Genomic DNA, 21,928 nt, shown 5'->3' on the forward strand with positions numbered 1-21,928 from the left:
AATGGGCATTTGGCACCGAACCCAAAATGTATCATTTTCTTGGGTCTACCTCAGTGGAGTCAGATCAGAAACAACCATTCCTTCGTCCAGAAATGGCTGAAATTAAGTAATTAGCGCTCCACCGACCACCACCAACTCCCTCATGAACACCCTCTCGGTACGGGGCGTAGAGAAAAGCTTTTGAAGCCACACCAGCCCCGCAGCGGCCGCGGCGCATCCCGCACATGGCGAGGGGACCGGCGGGTGCGCCGCAACCCCGAGCCCGGCCGGTGCCGCGGGGAAGGGAAGGGAAGGGAAGGGAAGGGAAGGGAAGGGAAGGGAAGAGCGACGCAGGGCAGGGCAGGGCAGGGCAGGGCAGGGCAGGGCGGCCCCGTCCCGCCCCATCCCTCCCCCGGCCGGGCGCGGCGGCCCCCGGGGGCGCGGCAGCGGCGGCTCCAGCGGCGGGGCCCGGGCGGCAGCGGGGCTGCGGGAGCCTTCCCGCCGGGGATGCGGCTCCCCGGGGGACGCGCCGCACGCTCCCGCCCTCCGCCCGCCGTCGACCGGGCGCCGCGCGGAGCCTCCGCCTCCGCCTCCCCGCGGCGTCTCCCCCGCGGCGGGGCCGCCGCCGCCGCCGCCCCGCATGGCCAGAGCGCGCCGGGCGGTGCGCGCCGCCCAGCCCGCGCCGCTGCCGCCCGCGGCCCCGGGGCCCAGCGCGGGCGGGCCGGGCCAGCGGCCCCGGGGCGCCGCCGTCGCCAGGCGGGCGGGCAGCCCCGCCGGGGGATGACTCAGAGCCGCGGCCCCTGCAGCGAAGCCGCCGCCGCGCCGGGCTCCGCGCAGCGCCGCCCCATGCCCGCGCCCCGCGCCGGGGGCCGCCCGCCGCCCGCCGCGCCCGCCGCGCCGCGCACCGGATGATGCCCCCGCGGGGGGCGGTGGGCTCCTGCCGCCGGCGGCGCCTGGCGCCCCTCAACGAGGACAACGGGCGGTTCCTGCTGCTGGCCGCCCTCATCGCGGCGTACCTGAGCGCCGGCGCCACCGTCTTCTCGGCCCTCGAGAGCCCGTCGGAGGCGGCGGCGCAGCTCCGCTGGAACCGGACCCTGCACAACTTCAGCCGCATCTTCAACATCAGCCTGCCGGAGCTGCGCGCCTTCCTGCGGAGCTACGAGGCGGCCATGGCCGCGGGCATCCGCGTCGACGCCCTGCGGCCCCGCTGGGACTTCCCCGGCGCCTTCTACTTCGTGGGCACCGTGGTCTCCACCATAGGTGAGCGCCGCCCCGACGGCCCCGCGGAGCGGACGCGCCCGTCCGGGGGATGCCGCGGCCGCGGCCCCGTCGTTATAGCGACCAAAGTTTGGGGAGAGGCGCCGCCGCGTTGCTGTGGCAACCGGGGCTTCGCAGCGCCTCCGGGTCGCTCTGTCCCCGCTGACCTCCCGTCCCGGGGGTCGCGGTCCCCTCCAGCCCCCCCATCGCGCTGCACGGAGCCGGGACCGGCGCTGCTCCCGCCCCGCCGCGCTCCGGCTCCCGCGGGCTCGCAGCAGCGCCCGCCGTCGCGGCTGCCGGAGCTCCGTCCCTGCCCAGCAAACTTCTGCTGCCGGCGGCGGGCTGCTTCGCTCCGCCGGCCCCAGGGAGCGGACGGGGCTGGCGGCTGCCCGCCCGAGCGGCGCTGCCGGCGCCGGAATGCGCTCGGTACCGGGAGAGGCGGCGCGGGGGTCGGCAGAAGCGGGCTGATGGAGATGCTGAAGGAGAGAAGCACGGCCAGGCACGGCGAAAGCCTAAATTGGTACCGGCTTTAACTGCTGGCAAAGTTAGGATGTGTGTGTGTGTTTAAAGACGCGAAGTCGCTGTCCTCCAGCTGTAGCACACTACAGTTCTCAGTGTATCGCTGCAGTTTTTCCTGTCCCATAGGTGTTTAGGAAGAGCAGCACTTTGTAAAGCAAACTATAAGTTATGGTGGGAGGATTTTTTATTTTTTTTTAAGTGGCTGTCTACTGCTCTTGGACTATTGCTTGAGAAACCCTGTCCCTGAGTACAAGATCTTAGCGATCTTAACTCTGCCAGTTTGTAAGTTCTGTAAGAATCCAGGTGTCTTCTGAGCATAAATGTTGTGTTTTCCGTCTATTGTAGAGGAAGAAACTCACAGCTCGTTGTTGCGTTTGCATTCATTAGGTATGGAAAATGTTTTATCAATAATGACTAATCTGTATAATGGAGTCGTGATGGTGAGTACAGCAGTGTTGTCAGGTATTGTTACTTTTTGCATTGAAAAATCCAGTTACCTTTTGCTTTGCAATTACATTTGGTAGCCCGGTCATTAAAGCACCATTTTAATTAAGCACTAAGCTTTCTTCATCACAGGAACGTATGTTTAAAAGAGATTGTTTTGACTGATCAGAATGAGTGAACAAAAAAAGCCAATGTTTTAACAAACCCATTCTTTCAGTACACCTGCTGTGAGAAACAGAAATCTTCAGGTGATGTGTAAACACACTGCTTTCCTGCCAACTCTGGCTTCTGCTCACTGAGGTCATTGAAATGTAAAATGTTTCTGTTTCCATCTCCACTTCATTGCCCGCCTGCAGTTATTTGTACCTGAGCAGGGGGACTGAGGAGCTCAGCAGGGTTTTGCCAGGTGAGAGGTGTAAATGGCAGAGCCAGGAGTTGTGTTTCTCATGTTCCTGTGGCACCAACCAAGAGACGGTAATGTCACTGCTCACATGCAAGGTGGAGGCTGAAAACTGGGGGTTTTTTGTGACGTGCAACAAAGGCTGTGTTCTGACAAGCGCTCCCCAAGTCATTCCTTCCGTTGCAATACTACCTGGCAATGCTTTCTCCTGGATTGCTTAGAGTACTTGGTGTGAGTTCAGAGAGCTCTGAGTGAGGAGATGCAGGCTGAGCTGTGCCTGTGGGCACTGCAAAGGCTGTGGCAGAGATGCTGTTCTGGGGGTGCCAAGCAGCACAGCCTGGCAGGAGCAGTGTCTGCCAGATCCCAGCATCCCGAGGCTGCTGTGCTCCATCCCAGCATGGCTTTCACCCTGTACATTTCACGTGTACAGCCCCTGCAGATGAGGAGGAAACTGCTGCCCCCACCTCAGTGCTGCTTCTCTTCGTGTGCCTCTTCAAGCTGCTGCAGCTCACAGAGGCAGAGCCCACGAAGAGCTCCGCTGCAGCAGGGTTTTTTCCACCACACAGTTGTATTTGGTTATTTTTGGCAGTTCTGCCCAGCAAAAGTGAGAAAACCTCGTGAATTAACTAACTAGTTGTTCCACTGAAACATGACACTGTGCTCTTAGTCAAATGTGCACAAAGCTCTCTGGCTCGTGGTCCCAAGCATGAGAGAAACCAAATGGCAGGGCACTGAGATGTCCCCTGGGTGAGCAGCTCCAAAGCCATTCTTTCAAGGTCCATTTTTCCCTCCCAGCCAGTTCATTTATGTACCTTCCCACCTGGACTACCTTTGATTCCCCTGTCAGCTCACACACCACGTTATCCTGGCTCTGAGCAGCTTGATTTGCTTTCCTGTCGTGCTTAATTGACAAGAATGCTGTTTTTACCCTGCCTTGCCAAGAACTACCAGACATGCAGAGTCAAAACAGCTTTCCTTCCTCCACAGCTTCATCAGTTACGTGTGTCAAAGCAACTTTATTACTCCAGCTAAACACTGCACCATCCCAGCGAGGTGGAGGAAAGCTTCCTTACTCACTGCTTAACAAACAGCAAGTATACTCAGTGTCTCTCAGGAGTAAATCACCCACAGGTTACTCAGCTTCTCCTCTGTAGAGGATTCCAACTTGCAGGAATCTCGCTATGTCTTTTCAAACCCTTGCTCTGTTCGCGATAGTTTTAATAAAACTACTAAATCTTTCTCATGTAGGCATTGAAATACATTGAAATACATTGAAATAAATACATTGAAATACATTGAAATCCAGGCACAGGGCTGCATGTTCTCCTGGAGTTTGAGCTGAGAAAGACTCATCTTTCCTTCCCAGCTCTTCATCCTTCTGTGAGCACAAGGGTTTGGAGTAGCCAGGCTGGGAGAGAATTGTTCCATCCACGCTCCTTGAGCAGCTCCTCTGCAGAGCCAAGCAGCTCCCCTCTCTTAGGTGCCTCCTTGGCTGCGGTTCTGCACTTCCCTAAATCCTCAGGGACACAATCAAACAGTCTGGGTGAGAAACGTGTTAATGGGGTCTTTAAGAAATGAGAGTTGAAATTGTCATTTTGTAAAGCATTTTCCTGAATAGCCCACAAAGTGTGTGGCTTGCAGTCCATAAAACACCCTCTTGATAGCACTCTGGGCACTCAGTTTTTATTACTGTATTGTTTGTGCTTGAATAATGAAATGTTGAGTCTGTTTTCATTAGACACATCTGGATTTTCAGAGCTATGTAAGAAAATCCTTCAGTCTAACTTCTGATTGCTTGCTGTCAGACCACACCATCTATTCAGTCATTATTTTGCACTCCAAAAGGTACTGGGTTTCTAGGCAATTATTATTCTGATTTCTTTAAGGAGCAGCTAGGTGGAATTTATTCTTGATTCTTTGGTCTAACTGACTGCAGACTTTAGTTTTCAGTTGAGTTTTTTCCTTTCCTCCCCAAATGCAAACCACCAAAGTACCCAGCACTTTGTTAAAGACTGAAAGCAAAAGTATAACCAGATTTCTCTCTGGTAAAAATGTTACAGATGCACGTATAATCAGTCCAGGCTTTCCCTGTATTCTGGTAGCAGAGATTTATTCTGCCCAGCACACCAGGCAACTCTGGAATGCCTGAAGATCTGGATTTCTGACTCAGTCCATGAGTCTAGACTTTGTACCCAGATTTTTTTCCTCTCTTAAGGGTTAGAATAAATCTTAGGTGCCTGTATAGTAAAACCTTTTGAAACATAGACCCATTTAAATTGGATTCTCAGCTTCTTATGTGTAAGTACATGTTTCAAAAATCAAGTGATAGAATTGATTTATAGAAATCCATACCAGGCATTAAAAAATGAGGTCAAGTGAAGTACTCTGATATATAAAAGCGATTTTTTCAATAAAATATTTTTATAGCACCTTTACTGTGGGCAGATGATTTTGGGATGGAAGAAGTCTGGGTTATGTGTGCTTGAGAAATGCCCCTGAGAAGGAAAGAAGCAGGGATCTCCTCTCTGTACAGCTGTGCAGGGGTTGCAGGTGTTGGGGACACAGTGTGTAGGAGTGAGCAGGACTATTCACACTTGCCTTACCCCTGAGGTATCCTGTTAAATTACTCAATATTCCTGTGAACTGACAGCTCCATCCAATGGGATGGGGCCATCCTCTGCTCTTAAGTAAGAGACACAGCATTCTGTGTTTTCTGCCATCTCACTGGCTCTGGCAGAGGTTTTCTCCTTGCTTGGGGTCTCAGCTGGGTTGGACCTTCTTCTCTGTGGCTCCTGTGTAGGGACCAGCACACCCAGCCCAGCATTTCTGCTTGTGCTCCACAGCCTAAGCACCATAAGCACTCACTCCTAAGATACCCTCTGGCTCTCTATCATAGTCCTGTGAGAATGTCTGCCGGTCCTGATGCTCTGGAGGTGATAATTTAATGGAAGTGATGCGCAAAGCACACTTGGACAGCTCAGCAAGCACAGGTGAGATGTTGGACTGCGCTGCCAGGAGCCAGGGGTTAAGAGCAATCTGTAAGAGCAGACACTGCAGAGGATAATTTGGTGAGAAATCCCACAAATAACCAAGATGGTCTGAAGGTTTAAGAGGGAAGTATATTTGTCCCATCTTCGTCTTGTATTCCAGGATGTGAATTAGAGCTGTGTTGCAGACATCTTTTATGGAAAATCCTTTCCTTAGGATTTTTCCTCCTGAGAAGCTGAAAGGCCTCAGGAACAAAATGTAAACATTGATTATCTGCTGCTGTGGAATGCAACAGGTGCATCTGTGATTGGCCCATGTTGGATGTTTGTAATTAATGGCCAATCACAGCCCAGCTGGCTCTGACAGAGAGCAGAGACACAAACCTTTGTTATCATTCTTTGCTATTCTATTCTTAGCTAGCCTTCTGATGAAACCTTTTCTTTATTCTTTTAGTATAGTTTTAATGTAATATATATGATAAAATAATAAATCAGCCTTCTGAAACATGGAGTCAGATCCTCATCTCTTCCCTCATCCTAAGCCCCCTGTGAGCGCCGTCACAGAGCTGCAGCCACAGGAGGTTCTGGCTCCCTGCTCCCTGTGGGGTCAGCCCAACCAAAAGGTGACAGCCAAACCAGGGTGTTCAAATTCAAACCTGTTAGTTAAATCAGAGTTGGCTTTATCTTTTTAATTTCTTTTAATTTTATTTCATGGAAGGGCAATTATTAAAGCCCATTATGGAGGAATGTGACACCCCCACAGCTTCAGGTGAGGGCTGGCTGCCCTTTCAGGGATCTGGTTCAGATGGTCAGCAGCACTGCTACCTCCTCAGGGCTCTGCAGCTCTCTGGGACTTGTACAGGCAGCTTTTGCAGAGGTTTCAGATTAGGGGGGAGTACCTCCAGATCTGACCTTCTTAAAGTTAAGAAATAATCAAACAAAGCTGAATGAGAAAGCAGCTGGAAGAGCCAGCAGTGTTATTAAGCTGCAGTGTCAGGTTATTTGTCTTTGCCATCCTATATACAATCTGCAGGCAGAATGGGAGGGTGTTTGAGGCAGATCTGATTCCTTCATGCTTTGATCAATGTGCCCCTGGATTTCTGGGTTATTTTCTCACTCGGGCAATCTCGATAAAGAACAGAGAGCAAGAGGCTCAGAGGGCAGCAGGCCAATGGTCAGCACATTTCTGTGGAGAGTTCTGATCCTACCCTGATTTTCCTCAGATGAAGTACTGTCACCATAGCAATGTTTTCTGCTTGCCATAGCTGCATGGGAGTATTAACTTCTTTGGGTGCCACTGATAGGAATTTCCCAAGTGTGTGGGCATAGGTTGGGTGCTCGGAGCAGAGAAGTAATCTAAATCACAGCTTGCTGTCTTGTAGTTGAGAGCAGCAACATAAATCTTTACTTGGAATACATCCATGTAATTACACAGGTGACTTGAGGAGTCCCCACTGAAGGGTCATGATTAAATCATTTTGATCCTAAATTTCTTGTGATTTTATTCTAGAAGGCAGGAGGGAGAAACCCAAATACTTGAAATAAAACCCTTTCTAAAATTTAAAAAATAAAAAATTGTGAAAAATATTACTTTAATTTCAGTGCTTTTTAGGGTTTGCCTGCCCCTGTAGGGTTATGCCAGCTACAGAAAATTAAGCTTTTACTATGCTTTGGCCAACTAAACTGAATGATCTCTACAGAGCATTTCAGTACAGATTAGTTAATCTAAACATTTCAGATGTTTCTTTAATATTAACCCCTAGCTAAATGTTTCAAAACATTAACATCAGTAACAGATGGAGGGGTCAAGGACAAACAAATTGCATTTCTTTTTGGTGTGGATGTGGAGTGTGAGGTGCTCAGCTGGAGCACTGAAATGTGTGGTCTCAAAATTAAATGTCAGGCACCACAACTTTGTAGAGCAGTCATCCAAAAACCAAATTTTGCCCAGTGTTATATGAGATATAGTCCAGCATCTGAGATATGATCCAGCATCTCAGAAGCTTGGGGAGATTTTATACTGACTTACCAGGTGCTGGTTCAGGTTCAAAACAAAGACCAGCTGGAGTTTGTAATCATGGATTCTCCCTTTTTGCATCTGGCTTGGGTCATTGAAGGAGAAATGCCGACTTAGTGAGCAGGTACCTTGGATTCTCCCTTTCTGCAGCCTTCAGGGTCCCTCTGGCTTGTGTCATGGAAGGAGCAATGCCGGCTGAGTGAGCAGGTACCTCCTGCTCAGCACAACATTCCATTTGGTGTTTGGTGATAGTCCTGCAGACACCTCTATTTTAGTTCCCTGTGCATTTACCAGAGCTTGTGGATGTGGTTGCAGAGCAGACCCTGGTGTGCCCAGGCACCCTCTGACAGCTCTCCATCCCCTGTGGCTCCAGCCAGTCCGCCTCCATTACCCAGCAACCTCCCTGTGAGCCCTGTGAGCCTGTGAGGGATCATAATTACAGGGCTTATCAGCTGCCCTGTTTGCTGCAGGCTCATAAAGCCAGATCCTGCCTGAAGCTCTGTGTCCTGTGTTCCCATGGAGCCCTGCCACCCCTGGAGCCTTCCCCCACTTTGTTCTCCTGGGGATGTTCCCCCTTCCCTTCTCATAGTGCTTATCCACTGCTGCTGCTCACCTGCCCTTCCCAGCCTGAGCTTCTCCAGCTTCTCCTGCCCTCCTCCAGTTAAGATGTCCTTCCCTACTGGTGATTTGTTTGCTTGATTAACTTTCAAATATTTGTTTGCTGACTTTACAGTCTTTCACGTTAAGGACTACCAAAGAAGTCAGAAGTAAAGCTTCACAGCTTCTCCCTGTTCCTCATCACCCTCATCTCCTTTCCCTAGTGTTAATCCTGCTATTGACCCTCATTTCTTTCTTGGTTTGTTTCCTCCTTCTCTCATTGTCTTCAGTTTGACACAGATCATATGCACGTCACAAATTTTTCTCACTTGTACCACGGGGTCATCTTTGCCAGCACAGTGTCTTGTTTTTATACAAGCTTTAATTGCTCTTCATCGTGGAGAGAAGAGGAAAACAATTACAGGGCAGTTCTGTTGACAATTAACTGTGTGTAACATTACCTGCTGCTGGCAGTGTGCTGGAAAATACAATGTTATTTCTTCATTTTAATGAACGCAGGATTACCTTATCATTAAAGCTGTTAAGTCAAAGAGAATTTTGCCTCTTGCCATAGTGGCATCAGGGTTAGAGCAACAGAAAAGCAGCTCAGAACGTTTCATATGCAATTTTCAGACTGAAGCAGCTTGGTATTATTGAAAACATAGCCTTTGGCCATGATCTGAATAAGCCTTGCTTACCTGTATCAAAAGAGACAGTTTTTGTGGTGTGTCAGCACCAAGTGCTTATCTCAGGGCATTTTGGGAAAAGGTGTTTAAGGTCAAAAATTAGGGTTCATGCTGGTGAACGTTTGAAATGTGAAAAGTCCTCCTGAGCACAATAAATGTTTGAAGTGACAATAAAAACCTTTTGTGAATAAAAAACACTCTAGTAACAAACAGAACTATAATCCAAGGGGCAATTGCATAGCAATCCAGACAAATAAAATACCTCCTCAATAGCCTGTTTCTGCTGAAGTCAATAGCAGACCCGTCTGCAGAGCTTTAGGAAATCCTGCCTTAGGTGCTTTATTGGCACACCAGGTTTATAAAACAAATGCACTTGTTATTAGCATGTCAAATACATCCCCCTGAGCTCAGTGGGTCTGCTGATGGCACTGGCTGGTACACCTAGACATGGGAAGGCTTCAGTACAATCTTTCTTGAATCAAATGAGAAGTAGAATGAAAATTAAATCTAATTGCATTAGACAAGGCAAAGCATTAGCAGCCTTTACAAGTAATTAAAGCTTTGGAGTGGAATAAGATAAGAAATTGAATGGTTTGATGTTAACATACGGGATTACTTATTGTGGGTGAGCACTGCTATTGCTCGTGTTTAAAATTCCATGATAAGTGCATGAAAGAGGCAGTAATACCTTGAAAAGAGTTGTAGCCCCACAGCAAGTCCTCACTGGATTTTAACCTTTCTGAGCTTGTTCCACTGCAGCTTCTTCCCCTTTAGAAATTATTGGCCAAATGTTTCCCAATCATTCTCAAGTCTTACACAGGCAAATTTAATCTGCAGCTAGAAGAAATTTGTCCATGCAAGAGCTGAGTGAGGAACTAATTCAGTAAATTTCAGTTAAAGCCAGATAAAATGCCTTTGGTTATTCATCATTATATATTCTGTCATCTTGTTGCTCAGCCTGAGAATTGTGGAAGCAATATATTTCTCTCCTGAGGTCAAACAAAAAACACATTCATGCTCAATGTGCATGGAGTCAGGTCTGCTTTAAGCTTGATGGAAATAGGAGGGAGTGACAGCAGTGTAAAGGTCTTAAACCCAAGTTGTGATTTTCACAAGAGAGGCAGAAACAAGCTGTTTGATATGATGATTTGTTAGTTTATAAAAGCTGCTACTGGCAGAACTGTGAGGACCAGGAAAATCCCAGATAAAATATGAGCTCAAAATTGTCTTGGTAGCGTAGTGGAGTTGTTCAGTACCATTAAATTTAAAAATAGTCAAGGGAAATGCATACTAAGGAAGGAAGAGTTAAATGAAGAAGTAGAAAATGGGAAATAACTGGTTAGTCAGCAGTCCTGTCACCCTCTATTTCTGTTACAGTAACTTAAAATCATGTCTTCGTGCCTCCATGAATGGATTGGAAGAGCTGCCTGAGCAAAATGATGCTTGAGAATTTGCTCTTTGCTTTTAGCTGAAGCTTTTTAAAATAAGGGACCTATGAAGGTATATTTAAACCATTAAGAGGCCCAGGTAGGTTTATCAGAGTTTTTTTTTCATTAAATTGTAACTGTGGAAGTTTGTACAGAGATTTGAAAAAAATAAACAAACAAAAAACAGACCTAACAGTGGAAAGGATGTTTTCATGTTTAGGGCCTTTTTATCCCTGGGTACATCTTTAAAACCAAACTCTTTGTAAAGCAGAATAGCTGAGACAACCATGAAGAAACAGATGTTCTCTGAACCACCTACCTACACAATCACCAGTGGCAGAAGAAAAAATATGCCACAAGTCTGTTGTTTAATCCAGTCAAAAGATAAGCCAACAATATAACCGTGGAACAGAACCTTTCCCATCTGCAAGGCTCAGGAAGCCCACGAGTGACATCTTCTTCTGTCAGACTTCTCATGCTAGGAAATATGACACAGACCCAAGATCATTGTGAAATCTAGATAATGCTGCTTCTTAGCCTGAAAGGAGAAGTATTGTGAGATGTACTGGCACTGGAGTGACAGTACATGTGCAAGTATTCTTTAGAAGCCAATAATACCTCAAGAATATAACAAAATCTGGATGCCATTATTCTTTTCCACTTGGAGTTCAGGAAAAAGATTAAAAAGGCTCAACCTTGGGAGTACATAAACATCTGAAATGCAACTGCAAGTTTCAATAAACAGCAAAAGCAAAAGTGTGAATGCTAATGTTTGAAATGACAGGGCATAAGCTTTTTTCTTTTAGGGTGTTGCTTAGAGACACAATCATCCACACAAAAAAACATTCTCAAAAACACATAGGGAAATAAGAGTGGAAGCAGCTTTAAAGGATGAGAAATTATGATTGCAACAGAAATCTACTTTTGGAACAATATTCACCTAGAAACATCAGCTGCATGAAGACTGTAGGAAGGTCAGAGGAGGTGGCAGAGTATGGCTTCACAGATGGGACACATCTTAAGAGCAAGAAGGAACTGGTGATTCCTGGGGTCCCTGAGGTCCACTGTTGTGTATATCCATGGTTACTGAGCCACACTTCATCTATTTCCTGGTTACCATTCTTTTGTTTTCTGTGTGTTTTTAAAGCAGTTACTCTAAATGCAGGGGTGTTTCCTGTGTCTGGTGGTGGTGCAGAAACCCCTGCGTGGTATTTTCAGGGTCCCCAGGATGAAGGAGGAATTGATGAATCTGACTCCATGTTCTTAGAAGGCTAATTTATTATGATATGATATGATATGATATGATATGATATGATATGATATGACATGATATGATATTAAACTAAAACTATACTAAAGAATAGAGAGAGGATACAGACAGAATGTTACAAAGAATGATAATGAAAACTTGTGACTCCTTCCAGAGTCCGACACAGCCTGACTGTGAATGGTCATTAAGTAAAAACAATTCACATGTAACCAATGAAACAACCACCTGTTGGTAAACAATGTCCAACCACATTCCACAGCAGCACAACACAGGAGAAGCAAATCAGATAATTATTGTTTTCAATTTTCTCTGAGGCTTCTCAGCTTCCCAGGAGAAGAAATCCTGGCAAAGGGATTTTTCCAGAAAACTCGACAGTGACACCCCTGTGCTTTAGGTGATTCTGGGCAGTGCAGTGAGCCAAGGCAGATGCTTCTTCACACAGCCTGGATCATGAGCAGGGGTTTGATACCCTCCCTGACAGCTGCTAATGTGACACTGTGAAGACCCTGAGCCTGTAGTGCAAAGGAGAGGGTTTTTTTCATAGTAATACAACTTTGTCAAACAACTGTGGAGCGTGTGGGATATATTTTTCTGTTATTAGCAGCACCACCATTTCAGAGAAGATTACAGCAAAATGGTTGTCTCCAGCTGTTAGGATAAGAAAAGAAAACAAGCCAGAGACAGGACCCTGCAATCATCAGTGTGGAGGCAGCCACAGAAGCAGCTCTGGGCTGGTTTAGATCAATGTACAAGGAGATAGGCTGCCACCAAAGGAGAGAACATCCTGCTCCCATCCCCTTTTTCTGGAAGTCCTCCTTTGTGAGGTGGTTTAGGACTAATTTAGGCAACACCAGACAATATTCTTTCTGTTTTAACAAGCCATTAGGGTGCTTTGGCTGTGCCAGGGGGGCAGGATAAATGACAAACAGGAGGATATTTAGTGGCATCTTGCTGAAGGCTTGTCCAAGAAAGGCAGCATAAAATGAAGAAAATAATTTCAGTCTTGATTTTTATGATTGTAAACCATAGATTGGCCCCAAGAGTTTAGCAGACAAGAAGATTGTATTATTTATAAGAATAAAACCTTAAGTATTGAAAGAAAGTTTATGAACAACATGTTAATAGAGAAGGGAGATTGTCACGCCACAGGACACATTCATCCCTCTAAAGTCAATTCAGCAAGAATAGTGCTGGTTTGTAGGTCTTGACTTTCTTTTTCTCTGTGTAATTTGAATTCCTGCTCCTGATTTTCATCCTTCTCTGAGCTTTATTCTCCAGCATCTCCTTTTAGGAGAGGCTCATTCGAAACCATGTTCTGTCACAGTAGGATTAGGCAGAAAACTGAACATAAGCTTGCCAAAGATTTTGAGCCTCAAGCCTGTGACTCTCCCCATGTATTCCCTCTTCAGGGGGGCCTGCTTAGCAAGACCTTGGGCCAGAGCTGCTGCTCAGCTGGCAGCACTGATGGCTTGGCACAAGTCAGTCCCCATTTGCTTGTACAACGTGTATAAAGAGCAGCTGGCCCCAGGCAGGGAACCATAAAACTGCTTTAGGGACACTTCTGCTTCTTCCTTGGAGTGGTTCTGTGCCAAAGCAGCTTCAGCAGACCTCCTTCTGTATTTATTGGGTTTTGTCTTCAGGATATATGTATAGAGAGCAAGGGTGGACTTGTTTGGTTGGTCTTTGATGTGCACTTCCTTTGCAGGCTGTGCACAGAAAGGGCAACCTGCAGGACAGCTGAGGAAAAAAGCTTTCCTACTTCTGCTGAGTGAACAGAGCAGGAATACTGGTGCTGGTGCTGAAGCCCCAGTGTTTATCTTTTGAAGGGCCGGGTATCACTCAAACGTACAAAAGTTAGGCTACTTGAGCTGATTAATGTGCCTGCTGAGTACCCACTAGAGACTGAAGATCTTTCTTGGAAAGCTCAGCTGGAAGGTGTCAGCTTAGGAAAACACCCTTGGGAAACCTGCTGCCAGGAGGAGAAGTTAAACATTCCTGAGCAGCCAGGTTTTGAGGAAGTTATTCCTCTCTCCTTCCCTGGGGTTTCTTTGGGATCACCCCCAGTGCCTTAGACCCCATCAAGGTGGCCACAGTTGAGGTTCCTGAGGTGAAACCTCACCCTTACTCCTCTCAGTCCAGCATATCCTTCGCCCTAAATACCTTGGCTATTTCACACATGCCAACCTCTCCTTAGGTTTTGGGTTCCTCTCTTCACCCTCCTTACAATTCTGTTATCTCTTTTTAAAGCCAACATACAACAAAGAGGAATGAATGTGTGGCCATGACCTTTTAGCCTGTGGTTTAAAGGATGTTTAAAGGCAGAAGAGTGCCAAAGATGATTGATTCTGGTGTTCACTAAGGCATCACAGCACTTTGGATAACCGATAACCTGATCACCGTTGTGTGTAAATAGAATAAAATTGGTACTGTAGAAAGCCTCTAACAGCCACCTGCAGCTCTTTGAAACTCCTTAGAGTTCAATTAATCATCTCCTGGCTCTGTTCTGCCAGCGTGGCTCCCTTTGAGCAGCAGTTGTCTCAAACACCTGACTGATGTTGCACAGGTGGAAATGAAACAAGGAGCACCAGCAGAGACATGGGTGGTTTTTAACTACATTTTGTGCTCATCATAGTGCTCTTTCTTGTGTGAATGGACAGAGAGAATGATTATTGAAGTCAGCCCTTATTTGCATGGTCACTCAGTATTTTCTCCGTGGAATATCTGCCCCAGTACATGGGTTACCAAGGACTACAAGCTTTGTGTGATACAGGTTAGGCCAGCCCTAAAAACTGCAGTTGCATCTCATTTGTTCAGAAATAGCACAGGTCCAGCTTAAGGGATCTTATTTCACACAGTGCTGGAAAGACTGCTGCTGTTCAGGAGGTGTTTGCAGATAGTAATCTAAATGAGATCAAATGGGATTTTGCAGCAACTTCTATATTAAAGGCTTTGCAATAGAAAAGCTCTAAAATAATTTACTGTTTGAGCCCAGAGTGGGGTATTTTACTAAAGCAGGTTGAGAAAGATGTTGAAGGGAAAGGAAATCTTTAATTTGTAGTCGGGAAATGCAGAAGTTGGAAGAACTGACTCGTTGTATTCCCACTCCTTGGGTAAAAGCTCTGGATGCAGCAGTTTTGTCAGCTCTGAGCGGTGACCCTGTATCCAAGGCAACTGTTTCTGGATGTTAGGTGGTAAGGAGCTAGAGAATAAATGAGAGGCAGTTGTGGAACATACAGGTGTGATTCTCAGGGGAAAAAATGATGAAATGCTAACAGGTGGGAAAGGGCGGAGAGAAGCACCAGAACCCAAACATGGGATTCAGAGTAGGATGTTTGGTTCCTATATACATGTGTAGTGTGGTTTTTGTGTCAGTCAAGACCAGCCAGGACTATTGGAGAGCTATGAAGTAAAGCAAGTGGAAAAAAGACAAGAAGCAGGAAAATATGAGAATTGGTAGCTCTTTGTTCCTCTGTGTTCTGTAACTCCCATCTCTTAGCCTTTATGGTGCAAGAACTTCTTTCCCTGTGGAAGCAGCATTATGGTTATAGTTGTTCTGTTGTTGTTTGAGGAACCATTTGTTTAAAAAGTTACTCTCAGCCATTTTAGTTTCTTTTGATTTCCTTGAATATAACTACATGGTGGTCATATAGTAGTATAGAGGTGATGTGCCCTGATGATCTAAGTGCTCTTTCACTCTGGGATTTCAAATGACTGCTCCAGTGTGCTGACCTGCTGTGTGAGTGAAGTCCTGTGGCTTATAAGAAGAACCAGGGTAGCTGAAAGAGGCAGGGACACATTATGCCCTTTCTTGTGCTGTTTTCTGTGACTTCCTTGCGTTCACTTTTTGAAGTGACCAAAACTTTATTGCATCTTTGAATAAAAACGTCTTTTACTGCAAAACTGTCACTCCCTTTAATCTCAAAGTGTAGTAAGACAAGGTAATTGCCAAAGTAATTTGACTGAGAGAAGAGCTCACAAGTACTAAAGCTGCTATTCCTCTCTGTCTTCTGGCATCAACCACCTCTTACTCATAAGAAAGTGGGTAAAAGAAAAGAAAGCAAGAGCAACAGGAAGCATATGTCACAAGTTTGTCCATCTGTTCTACCACTTGAATCCATCCCCAGCTTAAGTAATTTAAAGCTCCAGATGAGCAGGATTGTAACCACAAACCTGTTATGCAAGTCAGGATGAGGGTCTCATTAAATGCTGGCACTTAACCATGAGAGGCTGCTGAAGAGAGTTTTTATCAGCTCATCTTTGCTAATTCTCTTTGGGGAGAATTAGCTACCAACCAGCTGAAATTAATGCTGCCACAGAGCTTGTGTCTGAGCTGGTGGGGCAGAATTGGCACGGGGGAGGTTCAATATTGCATCTGAGCCACACAAAGTCAACCCCAAGGCACCTGTGAGATGTGTCTCAGGGCCATGGAAAGCTGTTGTGCTTTTTCCCTGTGCTGTGTTGGAAGCATAGGCAGTTCTGGATGAGTTTGCTTCATCCAGGCATCAGGAGTTCTTAGCCTTGGGCAGGGGCTGAGCTCAGGGATGAGGTTCAGAACATACCAGGAGCAACTCCTCATGCTGGGGGTGACATCAAGGGACAAACACAGCTGGTGGAGGAAGGTCCTGCATGGAGAGAGAGCCCATGACTGCTTCCCTCAGCCAGCTGCTGACCTAAGGGATGTGTTTTAGTGGTGGCTTGGCAGTCTGGGGTAGCAGTTGGACTCAATGGTCTTAAAGGTCGTTTCCAACCTAAATGTTTCACTGTTTGCCTAGCCTCATTTTTGGCCTGTTTTATGTATTTCTTAGCATTCTCGTTGCTGTGATGGGCCCTTTCACCTTGCCTAGCTACATACTGAATTTTGGAAGCATTTTGCTTCAGAAAATCTTGATGAGACAAACAGCATCAAAAATATAAAACTTCATCACCTCTCTTGAACGATCACCAGAAAATAGTAAGAGGCTTCAGCACATTTACAGCTTGATCCAAACTGTTGCTATCTCTTCTTTTTTTTTCCTAATTAATAAATGTGTCTAGCCATATGTGTGACAATAAACCCATTTATTTTGATGGTGATATTCACATGCTTGCTGTGAAGCACATGTTTAAGAGCTTTGCTGACAAGGCACAGGCAAACAGATGCCTTCTCCAACACAAGTTGGCTGTGTATCCCTAGCTGGCAAACACAACAGGCTCCCCAGCTCCTTCTGAGGACCAGGCACTTTTGGATATGCATCATCAAATGAGAGGACTCCTGCTAGCAGCCAGCCCAACCCAGAGAACAGCTCCATCCCACAGAGGAGAAGGAACTGAGAACTTCCCAGAGCCCATGGCAGGCTTTGTGAGGTCTGCTCTCAAAGGTGGTGTTGCTAACACTGCAAAATTGAGAGAAGACAGTGGGTCCAGAAAGCAAGATGTAATGACCTCTTTGGTTATATTTTCTGGTAATACTGGGCAAGTTTTTCACTGACTCTCTTGCACAAAATACTCTTTTAACAGTGATGTTTTTGATCATAGAGTCAGAGGATGGTTTGGGAGGGAGTTGAAAGGTTATCTGTTCACATGGACAGGGACACCTTTCACTACATCAGGTTACTCAGATTGTGAGGTATGGGCTGACCTGCTGGCACACAGCTGTTTCTGAGCCTGCCAAATCTGTTGTGAGAGTAGGACCACGTCTTTCCTCATTCATCTTCATGTCACTGGAAAGATACATCTGAGTTTACTTGTCATGAGCATTTACAGTCTTCTGTCAACCAGTGGGAAATTCTCTATCAACACAGTAGGAAGGGAGAACAGATAAACTAGCCAGAAAAATTCAGCCATTGCAAAAATAGATCAAGAGATTTCAAGCAGCAATCTCAACTCATTGTATATAGGCAATATTATCCTGTTGCTGTTTATAAAGGTGTGTTCTGGTAATAAACTGGATTTAATTATTTCATTATGCTCTGTAATGATTTCATTATATTCTATGCTTTTCCTTCACAAACTTTTGTTTATATAGTCTGGTGTTGATATTTACCTCCTTAAATATGTTACTTGCTGGGCATTTTGGTGGAACAATATAGCAATGAAATCTAGGAATGTGGACTTTTCACAAAACTTTAATTTAGATTAGATGTGGTTATTTATTCATGGGACATAAGCAGTTACCTCAACCCTGTCTTTTGCCTGAGCCACCAAGTGTTTTTACAGGGAAGAATAGCAGAAAAAAGCCAATACCTGCAGAACTGAGTTTCAGAAGACTCTTCTTGAGATAGGATGTGAAATGTAGGTAATCTTTTTCATAAGATAACTGGTATCAGCAAATGACATGGAGTAAATTTACTGTATTTATTTGCATGCAAATTTCAGTTCACTTTTGCTGTTATTTAACCATCTGTTAGCTACAAGGCATTACTGCTTACTTATAAAACTTTGTGTATGAGTAATGTTATAATAAGTAATATTACAATAAGTAATTCATACAAAGAGGAGTTGCATTAATATTGTTGCTGGATCTTCCCAGAGTTTGTATACTCTGATTTTTCTGTTCAACTGTGCAGCAGTGTTTTTCACTGCTGTAATTATCCATCTGCAAGTTCCCAGTGCCCCCAGGCAGCTCTGTGGCGTGATGGCTTTTCCTTCCCTCTGTGATGATACCAGGTGGGCTAGAGTCACAGCTGGGATTTGGAAAAGAATTAAAAGTGCTGTTATTTTTAAAACAGAATTCAATATTTGGGAGGTGGTTTGGTTTTTTTTTTTTTCCCCTGTTATACAACCTGAAAACTTCCATCTTCTCAGTGGGAATGGTATAATCAGACCCCTGTAACAAAAATGTTACACTGGGTTGCAGCTTGTGAACAGAGAACTTAAATTTTCCGTCAGGTTGTGATGGCTGACACATGTGGGAGCAGGGAAATGGCATCTTCACTCATCCCACCTTGAAAAGGTTTGGGTTCAGTGAGCCTTCCACCTGCATTTTGAGTGGTGTTGCTCTGTTAATACAGATAATAATCCTTTCATCTTGCAAGGATCTTTTTGCTCGCTTTTGAATTTTAGTCATCTCGTTGAACTTTTGGTGCCTTCTTCCTTTTTCACCAAACTCGGTTTTGTGTTGGCCTAAGCTGACTTAGAGCTAGCACTCCTTTTGTCCAGTGAGATGGGAGCCTTGTTAAGGTACATATATCACGAGCTTATCACAAAAACATGTGTTATTAACGTTGCCTGTTTATCTCCACACCGTAGGTTTTGGAATGACCACACCAGCAACTGTGGCCGGAAAAGTGTTCCTCATCGTTTATGGCCTTTTTGGCTGTGCCGGGACCATCCTCTTCTTCAACCTCTTCCTGGAGCGCATCATCTCCCTGCTGGCATTCATCATGAAGGCGTGCTACGAGAGGCAGCTGCGAAGGAGCGGTCTCCTACCTCCCAACTTCCGAAAGGGGCCGGCCGTGTCCGGGGTGGGCAGCCTCGTGGGCTGGAAGCCATCCGTTTACCACGTCATGCTGATCCTGGGAATCTTTGCTATCGCCCTTTCCTGCTGCGCCTCGGCCATGTACACGGCAGTGGAAGGGTGGAACTACGTTGACTCCTTGTATTACTGCTTTGTCACCTTCAGCACCATCGGCTTTGGAGATTTGGTAAGCAACCAAAACGCTGTGTACCAGCATCAGGGATTATACAGATTCGGGAACTTCATGTTTATATTAATGGGAGTATGTTGCATATACTCCCTTTTTAATGTCATCTCCATCGTAATCAAACAAATTTTGAACTGGGTGTTGAAAAAATTCGAATGCAGATGTTGCCCAAAGTGCCATAAATCCAGTACCCGCCTCAGCCGCCGCAACGCCATCACGCCGGGAGCCCGCCTGCGCCGGCACAACGTGGCCAGGGACGCTGACGGGCAGTACGACAGTGACACCGAGGGCAGGAGGCTCTCTGGGGAGATGATCTCCATGAGGGAGCTCACGGCTTCCAGCAAGGTCTCCCTGGCCATCCTGCAGAAGCAGCTGTCCGAGACAGCCAACGGGTACCCGAGGAATGTGTGCATCAACACGAGACAGAACGGGTTCTCGGCGGGGGTGGGGGCTCTGGCCATCATGAACAACCGCTTGGCAGAAACCAGTGATTCTAGGTAGAGCTTTTGGAATTCTGTTTATTTCTTAAATTAAAATGAAATGGCGGTTAGGGTGGAGTTGCCACTGCAAGCTACTGGAAGGTTTTACATTTCAGAGACAGCCTTGGTATTCATTGGGCGTTCAGCATTTTACTTTCTGGGGGTTTTATAAGTTTTCTCTAATATGCAGTGAGATCTTTATGTTACAGTTTCCCCTAAGGGGGTTTTTAATGAGACTTGAATGCCTTTGATGCAGAACCTGGTGTAATTACAGGAGGATGGTGTGCATGGCTAGGATGGTGTCAAAACCAACATGTTCTTCTTCAGAAACATCACCTGAACCCAAACTCTGTGTTAAAAGGCATAAAGCGGGCAAGTTGCACTCCAGATTCAAACATGGGGTTGGTAAGTTTTGGCTAACCAGTATCTCCCAGTTTGCTGAAGTCTGGATCTGGTCCTGAGCCTTGTACTCAGTGCTCTTCAGCAATTCCTTGTAGCAGGCCTCTGTATGACATACACATACACATAGGTGGCTGTTGTCACACCAGCTTTAGGGAGGCTGTGCTTCACCTCAATAATCCCACTGACTTCAGTGGCAGAGGATGGAATGGGCTGAACTCCCCTCCTACAAATCATGGGGTTTAGCCAGGCTTGTCTGAAAGACCACCTGCCACCTAACTCTTAAAAGCCAGGAGATTATCAAGGACCATGTTAAAGTGTGCAGAACTGTTCCTACCTGCTGAATAACAGAAAACAGGCAGTTGTCATCTTCAGAACTGATTTGTTTAATGCTAGAGAAGCCCGTATGCACCTCTGGTGTCAAATGTTTGCATCACCACAAAAATGCTTACTTCCTTACTTTCTCATTTAAATAAGTCACTAAAATGAATGTAGGCTCTCTGCTGTCCTAAATTTGCATCTTCTGCAGTGTTGTTGCAGACATTCATGCAAATCATTTCCTTGCAGTTCTCTGAGGGCCCCAACCCTGCACTTGTTTCCCAGAAATGTGACTGTGCAGGTTGTACAGAAGAAGAGCATTGCTTTGGAGTTCACCCCGAAGCTGACTTCCCCCAAAATGTTGATACCAAGTCATAAATTGGCCTTTGGCTGTTGCTGCTGCCATCTTAAGCCATATTAAACCTGTGCTAGCCCAAACCTCTGAAGAGCCAAAAGCAAACCTGATCTAGAGTGTGTAGTTTAGAATGGCAAGTGGGTGCAGAGGATTTGCTGCAAACCTCTTTCAAAAATGCATGCACAGCTCTGGATCATTTCTCTAAATTCCCTCTGCTACACTGTGAAGATAATAAAAAGGCTCCTGCTGATTCCAAGCAAGAAATAAAACTTAAGCTTATATTCTGTGAAGCCTTCTCCTGGAAACTTACTGGAAAATTGTAGGCAAGACCATGAGTAGTAGGCTGGTCACTGAATAAATTGAACAAGCTGATGAACAAAGACTAGGAATATTAGAAATGTTTGAAAATATTTCCATGAAGTTTTATATAGATATTTTACTCTATTTACTTTTGTTTGGAGTTTGGAGTAGCCATAATTTTTGCTTTCTTTTAAATTTTTAGCAGTGAAAAATGTTTTGGAATTTACCCTTGGAAAACCAACTTTAAATTTGAGGTTTATGCACACCTGAGCCTGCCAGCTGAATTATGGCCGTGAATGTATCTTTTCTCCTGATGAAAAGAAATCAGAGCTGCAGATAAACCATCACACATGGGTCTGTATCACACTGTAAATGTCACAGCTTTTATCAAGATGTGTTTGGCCAGAAACAAGCAGTGATGATTGTAATATGTTTCCAGCTGGCGCAGACTCACACTTAAGGTTCTGTGGTATGGTAGGGGCTGCACTCAAGAGGCAGGAGCTTTCTTGGTGGCAGAGAGACTCCTCAAGGTCCATCTGTCTGAGTGCCTTCCTGTCTGTGCACTCCTCCTCTTTGTGGAGGCAGGAAGAGGTGCTTGGTGCTCCTTTTGAAGGCCCCTGAAGGATAAATTTAGGCAGGATGCACAGGGACAGGTCACGGTCTGGAAACAGCTCTGACTGCTGGAAGACCCAGTTCAGGCTGATGCCTTCCAGAGATGCAAGGGAAAAGCACAGGCAGGGAACCAAAAGAATGAAAATTTGTTATTTCCCCTTGGGATTACCCCCACGGGTAAATCTCTCACTGTGATGATTTATGTGTTTGTTTATTAAAAGTGTGAATGGGACCCTGCTCCTTTTTTGCAGCTCGACCTC

The 21,928-nt window shown here is 45.9% G+C and overlaps 1 protein-coding gene across 1 annotated transcript; it reads left to right on the plus strand.

Annotated features, from left to right (window-relative positions):
• Positions 1 to 887: 887 nt before the first annotated feature.
• On the plus strand, positions 888 to 19,879 carry KCNK12 (potassium two pore domain channel subfamily K member 12). Its single transcript, XM_054290199.1, has 2 exons — positions 888 to 1,239; positions 18,811 to 19,879. The coding sequence occupies exons 1-2, from the start codon at positions 888 to 890 to the stop codon at positions 19,704 to 19,706; spliced, it is 1,248 nt and encodes a 415-aa protein (XP_054146174.1). The 3' UTR covers positions 19,707 to 19,879.
• The last annotated feature ends 2,049 nt before the right edge of the window (positions 19,880 to 21,928 follow it).

Source organism: Melozone crissalis, unplaced genomic scaffold (assembly GCF_028551555.1).
Source record: "Melozone crissalis strain CALT ecotype California unplaced genomic scaffold, PUWL_Pcris_2 ptg000081l_1, whole genome shotgun sequence".
In the NCBI taxonomy this organism is placed as follows: Eukaryota; Metazoa; Chordata; class Aves; order Passeriformes; family Passerellidae; genus Melozone; species Melozone crissalis.

What these genes read in the sequence shown, in the direction of transcription:
- KCNK12 (XM_054290199.1), top strand. Translation starts at nt 888, where the DNA reads ATGATGCCCCCGCGGGGGGCGGTGGGCTCCTGCCGCCGGCGGCGCCTG. An exon ending in CACCGTGGTCTCCACCATAG is followed by an intron (nt 1,240 to 18,810) that starts GTGAGCGCCGCC and finishes TCCACACCGTAG; the next exon opens with GTTTTGGAATGACCACACCA.